We start from the raw sequence: 13,516 nt of genomic DNA, 5'->3' as shown, positions 1-13,516 counted from the left end.
GTGTTAGATAATTTTATACTATGGTATGAAAGTTTTTTGTCTCTTTTTTTTAATTATTTCAATATTCATGGTAATTTTAACAAAGTTGATTTAACATCATATTAACCTTGGTTTCGTATTATTTATCTATATGTATATTGTTGGTGTTATATAAATTCTATAATAAAATATACAGACATTTTTATAAGCTAATCTAACGTTTTAAAAAAAATTGCACTAAATAAATCACAAGTTTCTTTTAATATCTGATGATGATAATTTTCACAGACAGTTATATATATATATATATATATATATATATATATATATATATATATATATATATATACATTATAGTATATATATGTATATATATTATAATATATTATATATATATATTATGATTATATATATATATATATATATATATATATATATATATATATATATATATATATATAATCCAATTAGTTGATCTAAGTTTTCTTTTAATCTCTAGTGAAGATAATAGCTAATTTCGCAGACAGTCATATTCATAAGACAAAAAAAAAAAATCCAATTAGTTGATCTAAGTTTCTTTAAATCTCTGGTGAAGATAATAGCTATTTTAGCAGACAGTTATAATCATAAAACCTTTAAAGAAAAAAATCCAATTAGTTGATCTAACAACAAGACTTAATAATGACAAACAGATGGTGCTTCACCCGAGTTATTCCTCGAGCGGTTTCAAATCCCGAGCGAGAGCTTCCACCATCCCCTCCTCGCTCTCTCTTCGGGCTCGACCAACGCGTCCGAACTATGGTTATGGTGGTGGTGGTGGTGATTTCACCACCAAAACTAAAGTGAGAGCCTGTGTATGGCAACCCACTCCCCCCTCAACCCCCCTCCCCCTTTATTACCTTCTGAAGATAAGGAAAAATAAAGCAGAGAAGCTTCCTTGCATATTCTCACTTCTTCGGCAATCTTTTTTTTTTAACATTTTCATGTTTCTGAGACACAAACTGTATTCACTTTCACCTATTGTTATTGATTTTTTTTTTGCTGTTGTTGTTTATTTAATTATCTCTCCCCCCCCCCTCCCCCTGCTCCTACTTACCCGACGTTGAAGCACCATAGTTGTGTGTGTCCTTTTCTTTGCCTATTTTTAATATTGGATGGAGAACTGTGGTGACTCGAACATATTCATTGCATTGGTCTGAATCATTTATATTGTTAGAGACTGTTAGATGTTGTAGATTAATGAGAAACATTTTATATATATATATACATATATATATATATATATATATATATATATATACATATGTATATATATATATATATATATATATATATATATATACATACAGTATATGTATGTATATAAGTAAGTAGACAAATTGGTTGTTGAAGAAATTTCGTCGTTAAATTTAGGATCTCATTATATAACTTTTATAAATTTAGATGATAGTTATAGCAAAACACAAATACCAGTATTTTTAAGATTTATCCATAACACAATTCTCGCTTTTGTTGATTCGTGTGTTTCCTTAGTACTGAAATATACACCGTATTGTGAAAGAAAGGATTTTCCATTGGTTCTGTTTTAGCTTAAGATTATCCCCCAGGTTGTGGGTTAGAGGCATTCACTCCAAAATATTTATAACTGTGTATGTATGTGTGTATATATGTGTGCATATATATATATATATATATATATATATATATATATATATATTTATATGTATAATTATATAATATATATTTACATTTATATATATATATATATATATATATATATGTACTGTATATATATATATATATATATATATATATATATATATATATATATATATATAAATGTATATATATATATATATATATATATATAAATGTATATATATTTATATATATATACACATGGTTATATGTACACGTGTATACTGTATATATATTTATATATATATATATATATATATTATATATATATATATATATTTATATATATACACATGGTTATATTTACACGTGTATACTGTGTATACATACATATATATATATATATATATATATATATATATATATATATATATATATATATATATATAATATATATATACTATATATATATATATAATATATATACTATATATATATATATATATATATATATATATATATATATATTATACAGTATATGCTTGATGCCTGAACTTTATTTTATTTCAATCGTGAAATATAATAAAAAAACAAAGTGTTTCTTAATATTAGGGAAGTTCTGAAATAAGTTAGTTAAAAAAATAGACCTACTTAGTATAATTATATTCTATTAATTTCTCTCCATGATAAAATAAAGAAGTCACATTTTGATGGTTAATTACTTTATGTTTGATTAGGTTAAACTAATTAGCAAGACGAAGTTAGACCAGATCACGTCATAGAGTTTTTGAGAGCTAATTAATCGTGAGATTTTTTAATACTATATATTTTTAAAAACTTTAGTTCAGGGTGATATCCTCTTTGATATTTAGTCAGTCTAAAGTTTTAACAAACGCGTATGATAAGTATCATTCAGGGATGCTTATTCCTGAAAATATTTCAAGGATAGATAAAAGAAATATAGGCAACAAATAAATTCTAGATTAAGGACAAAATGTCAGACCAATTCTCCTTTGATTTCCAAGATATTTAAGGCCGGGAGCACACTAACGACTCTGTGGCGCCACAAAGCCACAGCATCGTGTGGCGGGGATGTGGTCTCCCTTAGGTTTCCATTGTTTTCATGATTTGCCGCGTAAACTAGCGACTGTGGCAAGCGACTGTGGCTCTCTGTCGCTTATCCCTGCCACAGGCGTGGCGTGGCTTTGAAAACAATGGAAACCTATGAGAGACCACATCCCCGCCACACGATGCTGTGGCTTTGTGGCGCCACAGTCGCTAGTGTGCTCCCGACCTTAAGGTTATTTTATACCACATATTTCTGCCTGTTAATATAACACAGTACATTATAATTGCACTGGTGTCCACACTTTATCTGTGTTTAGCAATTGAACCTGACGTGTTTTGGCAAGATGGAACACGTATAACCCGGTTTTTTTTTCTTTTTGTGTGTTTTTATATTGGCATGTTTTTACTTTTTATCTTCTGTTCCCATAAAGGAGTACCATTTCCTTCTCCTTCCATTGTGATAACGATGTAGGAAACCACAGAAAGAATTTTTATTTTATTTTTTTAAATTCAATTTATTTTATCCTAAAGAACTCCTTAATATTAAGTCATGATTTATTCGATATCAGGACTTGGAACGGTCTCCCCTACCCCAGCGTCCGGGCATATGCCCCAAATTCATATATCCAATGAAACAAAACTACCAGCAATCGTAGTTCAGATTTAAGAATTAAAATCTCAATTAATATTGTTTGACCCCATCTGAAAAATTGCGTAATTAAATGCTGTGAAATAATTAGATTTTTAAAATCTCTTTTTTATTGTAATGATATATCGTAGATACTCGAGACAAGTTAAAGATAAGTATAGACGAATTTGTTTAATATTTTTTAATGAATTAGTCTTTTCGTTTGAAATTTGAATGCATATGCCAGTAGATAATAAATATCAAATTAATATTTAGCAACTTTTTCCCAACTTATATAAAGATCGAAATTAAATTTAAGATGAATTTCCAGTTAACTTCCTATTTTGGGCTTCAACTTTTTTAGAATATAAACTGTTGAATTGTTCAAGTTTTACTTTAAATTTGATTTAGTTATTAAAAGCCTTAATGTTCGCATTTTAGTTTTTTATCAGTTATTTAACATATATTCAAATCTCAGGCTAGAATTCATCTATCATCCCGTGACATACATTTCATAATTTTAGTTTTTATATTCTTAATGGATCTATCTATTCATAAACAATACTTCTTCTTTTTTTATATTTCTCACATTATGTACTGCACACTCACGGCAAGTTTCGACACGCTTTTGTGAATTGGACAATGAAAAAAAAAACATTTTTAAGTTTAAGGTCTCCAATCTTGGTATCCTCTCCAGACAAGACTGGCTCACTGTTGAGAAAAATCGTGCCTTGAACAAGGCCATGTGACAGAGCACATACGCATCAGACTCTAAAGAGTCTATTTCATGTACCCCCACAATATATATTTCTATGATAATTGTAAAGTATATAAATTGTATACCACCTTTGTCCCCCATTTGTGTCAGAATCCCTTCTCTGTCAGATAATAGATTAATGACTTATTGTAAAGCCCTGTCCACACGATCGAGCATACCCGACGGGCAAACAGTGATACCAGACCACAATAGTTAGTAAGAATGAGGGTTAATGACGTCAGAAGCGGGAAAACCACTGACAGGGATCTGGCATCATACAGTGTTGCCAGATCCCTGCCTTTAGTTTTCTCGCTTTTGGCGTCATCAACCCTCATTTTTACTAACTAATGTGGTCTGGTATCATTGTTTCCCCGTCGGGCATTTCTCGATCGTGTGGACAGGGCTTAAGAGGAAGGTTGACCCTTTGATATGCAAATATCTCCGTAGACACACGAGTGATTGTTTTTGTGTAGTTCCATAATACTTGTCTCACCTGATGTGTATAATTAGGTGCATAATTAGTAGATGTTTTAGTTCCTCTGTACTGTACTTTGGTACGGCGCCCATTAATTGTTCCAGTTCTTTGTAATTGTCTGTAATTACTAATTAAGATAATCATAATTTTTATTAGATTTTCTATAATTCCTTTCGTTTTAGAATGATTTATTTAACCTATTAGATTAATTTCTCTTAAATTTGTTTTTTGAAATTTTTGTAGTTAATATATGAAAGATCTATTTTAATGGTGTTGTTGTTCTTAAAATATTTTATTTTGATTGTTCATTACTTCTCATGTAGTTTATTTTCTTCTTTCCTTTCCTCACTAAGCTATTTTTCCCCTGTTGGAGCCTTTGGGCTTATAGCATCTTGCTTTTCCAACTAGGGTTATAGCTTAGCTTGAAATAATAATAATAATAATAATAATAATAATAATCATAAAATTAGTTCATTAAAACCCATTTTGACGCTTCTATTCTTCTTCCAGCTGGGCGAACTACCCAACAGCGACGCCCTTCGCTCCGCCCTGGGCGAGCTGGAGAGCAGCGAAGACATCAACGTGGTGGAAGCCATCAATCCAGCCCTCTCGCCGCCACCTACCTCCTCGTCTACAATCATCGCCGACGTGCCTCCCCTCTCCTCTGTGTCAGCTTCCGTTTCTCTGCATCAGCAGCCTCAACCTATCCTGCAACAGCTCCCTCCTCTTTCCTCTCCTCCTGGACCTCTTCCTCCTCCTCCTTCGTCTTCTGCTGCCGCTGGCATTCTGCCCTCATCTTCGTCTTCTTTGTCTTATATGACTACCACCAATGTGCCTCAGCTGGCGAGCATCTCTCAAGTGTCCTCCTCCTCTGGGGTAGGAAGTTCCGAGGCTCGTCTGGAAGACATTGAGCTGATGATCGACAGCGACTATGTGGGAGAGTTAAGGCTCTCTGTGGCCAATGCCATTGAAAGGAAATGGTCTAGGATTGTAGGACCTGAATTTGATATTGTGGTAAGTGGGCACCTCTCTCTTTTTTACTCTGCAGATGGGATTATCTCAAAATATTACTTAGTAAATTGATAAATGGATTGGATTGGGATATTTAGTGAAAAATCTTTTTAAAACTTGTCAAGAAATTGTCTTCTTTTTATGATGCAGTTCAAAATATTTAAACAAATAATTTTGAATTTGTATATCTCGAAAAGTAGAAATTTTGACCCAGAAAAGTTTAGTATTCTATTTTTTATAAATTGAGGATGCAAAGTCACACCATGCTTTGTGCTGGAGATTATGCCGTACGGACTTAGAAGCAATGTGCCCTTTAGAGGTTCTGCCGTGCTCTTGATAATATGTAGAATGCAATGTTTGTTCTTAGGGAACTATTTTCTTAGAAACATAATTAAATAAGTTAAACAGAAATGAGAATGTATTATACATTAATTTATTAATGCTACATTTTATTTTCATGTTGAATTGGCCAAATACAGATTTCCCCCTTTTTTTCAGGTTGCTCAGTTAAGTAAATTTGAAGAAGGAGGCGGACTTGGTATAAGTTTAGAAGGAACTGTGGATGTCGAAGGGGGAAGGGAAGTCCGTCCTCACCACTACATCCGATCTATCCTTCCTGATGGACCAGTTGGGAAGAATGGGAAGCTTTGTAGTGGAGATGAACTGTTAGAGGTAAAATTATCTTTTATTAAGTCTTAATTTTTTTATGCAAAGTCTAATCCATTAAAGATCTGTTAAACTGGTGTTTGATTTGCCAGAAGAGTTTGTATGGTTAAAGAGTGTGTACTGTACAGTGCTGTACAGTACTGTATTTTTACAAATGCAAACCATTGCCTTACCAGAGCTTCTAGAAATTATTTTCGATTTCCTTTTCATTTCGCTTAAAGAAATCAATAAAACTCTTTGATATTTATTACACTATCATAACACAATTTTACTGTGCTATATCAGCCATTTCTTGAGAAAACGATTAAGAGCACATACAGTATAATACTCTCAGCATTTTCTTTGAAATGAGTATTCTGTGTTAGGTATAATACTTTCAGCGTCCTCTTTGAAATGAGCATACCGTGCTAGTTATAATACTATCTGCGCTTTCTTTAAAATGAGCATACCATGTTGGGTATAATATTCTCAACACTTTCTTTGAAATGAGATGCAATTAAAGAAGTATGCAGTAGTAGCTATTAAAGAATAGAGTATCTTGATGTGATTGCTTCACCTTGTTACATACTCTGATATAGAGGAAATGTCAACGAACCAAAAGCACTGAATAAACCAAAATGGAATAAGTATGAGGAAAAGCACAAGTAAGTTGACAATTTTAACATTCTTTAAAACACAAAATATGAAAAGTTCCATTTACGTGTAAGGGAAAAGCATTCTGGAGAAATATAAACGTATGCTGACTTTTGAAATGATATTAATCTCTGGGTATTTGTTTACCACTAGGGCCTTCTTTTCCCAATAAAGGTAAGCCACTGTTATATCCCACTTCTCTTCACAAGTATGCGCAGGTGGGTAGGTCTTGTGAACTACACAGTATCTTGTTGCAATTTTTTTTTCTTTGTCAAAACTCACTTTGGACTTAGGAACTATGTGGCACCCAAGGACAATTATCAAGGCATATGAAGGTAGATTTGTAAATCACAAGGGTTCAGTTATCTATAATCACAAAGTACAGGAATGGGACCTACTTGCAATGCATCCATTGGTAGAACTAATAAGTTCCCCCACTCATCACAAAGGAGAGAATCCCTTGATAGGAGGCTAAACATCCCTCATTGCATATTTGCCAAGGAATCCGGTTGAGTATCCATCCCTTTGCTATCTTCTCCTTCGTGGTGCCACAATCAATCCAAGGATAATGAAAGAATTCTGAATCACTTGGATATTTTCTAGGTAGTGTCATGTAACACCCTATATCCAGGCCTATTCGTAAAGCTCTGGCTATCTGAAATGGCATATTTGTAAAGAAAGTTGAGGAATATTCAATTTTTCTCATATGTGTTTTTAGGGATGATAGACAATGAGCCTTTTTAATGAGGGAGGCCTTGAAACAACAGACACCTTGAAACAACAGACACCTTGTGTAGAAAGGGTCTTATTGATTGGGGTGTTGTGAAACAGACTACAGTATTTTCTGAGACAGATTTCAGGAAATAGAATTGCTGGGTGGACACCATACAGAGGTCAACACAAGATTGTAGGATTGTAAAGCAGAAATATAGAAGATCCTGTCGGTGAAAGGTTTTTTCATTCTTGGCCATGGCTTCACCTGGAATTAGTATGTATCAAGAAACAGGCGGGATTGAGGGTTTAAAGCTCGCACTTTCTTCAGAATACAGCCAATTTTCTAATTCTAGCTTCCAAGGCTAAGGCTATTAAATATAGAGCCTTATTTGGGATCTCTTTTAGATTAAGAGTCTCATTATGTAATTAAGCCAGGAAATCATGTACAATATCAACTGACCCAAAAGCAGGAGTTGGTAAAGAAGGAGGCTGTTGTAAAATAAAGGACAGTAATGTTGAGAAATGTCTGAAACTAAGTTCACATTAAATGCCCTCTTGAGAGGTTCTGCCTGAAAAGTTTTGTGTACCAGTATTGCTTAGGGCAAAATATTCCTATCCTTCGAGAGGTGGCCAAGGATGGAAGCTAAGAAGTTTAGGGTACTGCTCCTAAGAAAGACCCTTCAAGCTTTCTAAACTGACTGGTATTGTTCAGTTAAAGAAAAAATCTTCTAGGTCGTCAAGTAAGTAATGTTATTAGCCGAGACATCACCCCTCAGATATGGCCAAGGAAATCTATGCTTGATGTTTCTGTGGTAGAAAGTGTTGTGGTAGCCCATTGGAAATTATCTAGTATCACAATATGTGAGATGGGAGTTTGACGCCTTGCTCAAGGCAAATTGTATCTAGTAGTTTCTGTATTCTCCCTGTCCTTGTGATTTAGGGATGATATATTGGAGAACCTATAGGTCTATCTGCTGATGCATCAGTAGTCATTTGTTGGCCCTCCCTTATCTTAGCATAGACGAAGGGTTTAGGTGCTGATAATATGTATAGGAATATTCTCGGTCTCTAGGACATTGTCCTGTTACTTGCCTCTGCTGCTCATGAGCAACATTTAAACCTTTAAAAGGTATTCCTCTTCCTAATTTCTGATACAGCTGTGCTTTTCAAAGTGGCTGTGACCTTTGTCGTATACAGTATGCTGAAAGAGTAGAAACCAACAATAGAATTTTGAGCTATAGGAGAACCACAAGCACAGCTGTTGCCATGAAGGATGATGGAATCTTCCAAACCTTTGAATGGAACTCATCAGGGGATGCAGATAAATCAGAGATCTGTTCAAGACATCTCTTGCAACTGCAAGAGAATTCACAATCAGAATTACGTAAAAGGGAAGTTACAGTTCTCTAGTGTTGCAAGCAGGTTCACCAGGAGATCAAGAGCCATTTTAAGGATCATGCATAAGGTGCTTGGGTCTAAGATCCACTGTACATTCAAGGTACGGTATCTTCCCGGAAAAAGGTGTATGTTACCACGTTGAGGGAACCTCGCAGGTGAATTAGACAGAGGAACAGATTTCTTATTGAAGGTAGTCATAATAGCATCATAGCTAAAGTCATTATTGCATTAAGTGATCTTGAATGAGAGTCCACTCATCAGAAACAATAGACAGCCATCTGGTTGCTGATGAGAGTTCTTGCCTTGAACAAGCTTTTTGCTTTTAGAAAGATTGCTATCACTTCCAACGTGCTTATGTGAAATGCTGTTAACTGGGGAAGATCATTCTAGATGCACTTGTCTCTTCTGAGCGATATCCCCCATGTGACTATCTATATGAAGGATCAGAACAAGTGGAGAGAACAGAAGGTCTTAGGTCTATAAAATTCCTTTTTGCAGCGAAGAGGTAACGAGGAAAGTCTGTCTTGAACCCCATTCCAAGTTGCTCTCTTCCAAGCCCAACTGATGGCTTTTAACCTAGTGTTCACAATTGGGTTGATAAGGAAGCAAACTGATACAGGTCCTGGACCTATTTCAGCTGCCATCTGAAAGGAGAAGGACACCGGGGAAAAGGTCTTTTTGATAGATGAGACTTGTCTCTAAGATGTCATGGAAAGCCCTAGTGTGGATGTTCATATATTCCAACAAAGACTCTGTCACTTAGAGACTTATGACAGTTATAGTTTTTATTTTGGAAATTTAATCTTGGAGCCTAGATTCTGAAGAACTTGAAGGACATGATTGTTGTATGTATAGTACATGATTCTCTTGTCTCTGGCCAGAACAGCCAATCGTCTAGGTAAGCAATGATCGGTGCCCTCTGTAACCTCACACAAATTTGATCACAGTCTTTGCCATTTTGAGAACACTGAATGCAATAATGAATTAATCTGAACCTATATGAAGTGTAAAAGGGACGTGCAGGTAAGCGTCCTTAAGATTGACCATGCAAATCCAGGCCCATCAAAGTAGTAACTGGCAGACTTGGTCTATGACCATCATTTTAATTTAATATATGTGTTCAGACAAGGCTGGCTCTCTCTCTCTCTCTCTCTCTCTCTCTCTCTCTCTCTCTCTCTCTCTCTCTCTCTCTCTCTCTCTCTCTCTCTCTCTCGAATTTTATAGTAATGATAAAAGAAACTTGTGAGAGTTGAGCAACTGCAAAAAGGATAATGAGAAATGGTGCCAGTGAAATAAAAATCTAGGCTATGCTATGGCTAATCTGTCAATATCCCAGTCTAGACTAGGCTATGTAAGTTGTAAGCAAAGCGATCAAAAAGCAAATTATTGTAGACAAAAGCTAGTAAAAGCTGAACAGCAATGTGGGAAGAGGCCATAATCAGCAGATGAAAAGTAAAAGTCAGAAAGTGATGCAGTTTGAGCTGAGAGATGACGCAGAGAAACTTTAGTGTACTGCCAAAGGCGCACAAGAGTAAAAATAGTAGAATTGTGTATTAAACCTAGCACTTCATTTATCATGAACAAAATTTTCATATGTATATTTATTTGTCCCAGAAATGAAACTTAGTAAATATTTATAAACTAGTCACATAAATATGCCCTCAAATTGCTATGAAAATGCATCAATTCCAATACAATGTAACCCATGTGTGAATAATGTGTTTTCTAATATTTGTTAATCCTTTTTTTTGAAGAGTTTTATTGTATTTTACCATTTTGATTGTGTGCACTGTATTATATTAGATCCTGTTGAAATTTTTATGCCGCAATTATTAACAAATCCTAATATTTCCAGGTTAATGGGCAGAAATTACTTGGACTGAACCATGTTGAGGTTGTAGGAATCTTGAAAGAACTTCCAAGATCAGTACGTTTAGTTTGTGGGCGACGCGCTCCAGGAGCCCCACCTCCGTTACATCCTATTGATGCTCCAACTGCCGACAGAGATACATTTGCTGCTAGGGTGGGTATTGTTTTTTCCTTTCAGTTCCGTCATTGTCCTTTCTCAGTTGAGAGTCCTCACTCAATCAAGTGTCTTTACTCAGTTTCTTGTCTTTTGTGTGGGCTTCTGTCCATTGCATTCTTGGTGTTCCCTCATTCACAGTGTCTCTCTAATTCCTGACAGTAACAGATAGATTTATACCAAGATCTGGCTTTACAAATTTAATTTTACCAACCATTGCCTTCATCATCATCTCCTACGCCTATTGATGCAAAGGGCCTTGGTTAGATTTTGCCAGTCATCTCTATCATGAGCTTTTAAATCAATACTTCATTGCCTTAGAAAAATGTACATGGAACTTTGAAATGTACTTGACTAGGTAAAGCCTTTCTAAATATAGTACAGGCATTTATTGACTTTGTATTGATTGCATTTGCAAGTGGGAATTTTGATGATTAAGAAATATACTTCATATAAAACTACTGTAGTTTCTAAGCTCTTATCAATCTTTATTTCTATTGGATTTCAAATATTAAGGGTCATGTAGTTCTCATAGCAATTTAGTATATGTTAGGGAATCACTATTGGCTATTGCTAATGAGCCTTTTACACTTAAATTTGAAGAGTAATGCAGATATCAGGTAATGTTTCCTATATCAAGAGATTCAAATAAAATTGATGTTCCAAATCATATTTGCTTTCCCTTTCACTGAAAAATATAATTTCAGGTTTGAAACCCTCACTAGATTCACCATCAAATTGGAACTTATCTAAATACTTATTATTTACTGAGATAATTTATGATGTACAGATTGACCTAACAAAATTTAGTAAACTAACATAATCTTCACAGGAAGAATCACTTCTCTTTACTGCTTATTACTTTCAGATCACTTCCTGCTCGGAGTAATATTATATACCACTTTAAGTAAATTCATGTACATCACCACATAGCATAAACTGCATATATCTTCCTGATTAGAATGATAGGCTTTACTCTTTTGCTAGAAAATGAAAATTCTCAGTAAAAGAGAAACAAATTCTTATTGTCATAATAGAACATAAATGATTAGGATAAATCTTAATGTTTATTCTGTTAACAGACGAGAGAGATACTGTGGTCTTTGCAATACATGTACGGGACTGTAATTAGTCTAGGCCACATGAGAATTTAGAATAAAATTCACATGGCGCATACTGTCTATTGTTTTGTTTAGTGTGTCTATGCATTGTTATGATAACTTTTTTATCAGCCAATTTGTAGTGTCTTAACATTATTATTTAAATTTATTTATAGATATAACTGTGAATGACAATAATATTTCTGTTTTCACGTTGTCACAAATTATTTTGTTGTGATGTGTCTATCCTTTTCTTCATTTTGTTTGCATGATATGTACAGTATCTTTTTTGTTCCTTAACCAGCTGATAGAATTAAGTTTGTTTAGGAGGCAATTACTTTTTATGGATAAATAGCATAAGGCATTTGTATGCTGAAGCCCAAATAACTTCACTTAAAACATTTTATAGGTAATTCAGCATTACAGTTTGTTCCGATTACGATTAGTAAGAATAGCTTAGTTGAGGTGATGAAAGGAATTAGGATTCCTTTATTATTATTTTTATTATTATTATTATTATTATTATTATTATTATTATTATTATTGTTATTGTTATTATCATTATTACTATTTTTATATAGTTAAGGAAGTAGTAAGCACCATGAATGATTTAAGATTTCTTTAGGATATCAATAATTAGTTTTAGGATGCTCTAATAATTAAGGCTTATTCTTTTTTTTGTAGTAGTTCATTTACACTTTTATTGAATGATGAGAATATTACGGATCTGGAAATAGCCGTATAGGTTACCAATAGTCTTCTTGTTAATAGTATGAATTAGAGTTTCATCTAAAGTAAAGAGTTGATGATTGGAACAAGATTGAAGAAATTTGACTGCTTAGTAGAACAAGACCATAGTGAATGGAGGAAAGGAAATGGACAGTAAGCAATGCAGTTGTGGCCACACTGCAAAAAACTTTAATATAATCTACAATGGGGTACTTATGGTATGCTGTGATTGATACCTGTTATGTTTACTTAAAGCATTATGAAAATAACTGATTGAAGCTTTAAATTTTTTTAATCATAAGATTATGTAGAAAATAAAAAGATAATTTCTAACCAGGTCAAGTTATTGTGGACTTGCTAACTCAGAGGAGTGAATTTGATTGCTCTTTTATAAGATCCTTCGTGGTATTCTCGGGGTATGCTCTTGGGTTTTACGTTGATAAGGTATTCCATTTCTTTGTCGAGGGAATTTCATCCATGATGACCTTTAGGTATCAGAGATTTAGTCCAAATAATATAGTTTAAGAGGGCACTATGTCACTTTTCTATATTCTCTTAGAATTTGTCAAAAGGATTTGTCTGTAAAGGAATGAGTGGCAGGGGTGGTGTTTTACTGGACTGAACATTTATTGTACAATATTTCGTTTGCTTTCTTTCTTGTGATACTAAACCACTAAAGCTAGTAGCGCCTCCCATG

General features: G+C 33.8%; 1 protein-coding gene across 2 annotated transcripts in view; it reads left to right on the top strand.

Moving 5' to 3' along the window:
• The window catches only part of LOC137658797 (patj homolog), a 673,578-nt gene that overhangs the window by 641,293 nt on the left and 18,769 nt on the right, over positions 1 to 13,516 (top strand). For both annotated transcript variants that reach the window (XM_068393846.1, XM_068393845.1), the window contains exons 9-11: positions 5,056 to 5,559; positions 6,055 to 6,228; positions 10,823 to 10,990. In XM_068393846.1, the coding sequence (XP_068249947.1) occupies positions 5,056 to 5,559; positions 6,055 to 6,228; positions 10,823 to 10,990 (846 nt within the window). The remainder of the gene's footprint in view (positions 1 to 5,055; positions 5,560 to 6,054; positions 6,229 to 10,822; positions 10,991 to 13,516) is intronic.

Source organism: Palaemon carinicauda, chromosome 19 (genome assembly GCF_036898095.1).
Source record: "Palaemon carinicauda isolate YSFRI2023 chromosome 19, ASM3689809v2, whole genome shotgun sequence".
Taxonomy (NCBI): Eukaryota; Metazoa; Arthropoda; class Malacostraca; order Decapoda; family Palaemonidae; genus Palaemon; species Palaemon carinicauda.
This window is presented reverse-complemented; position numbering and strand designations above follow the sequence as displayed.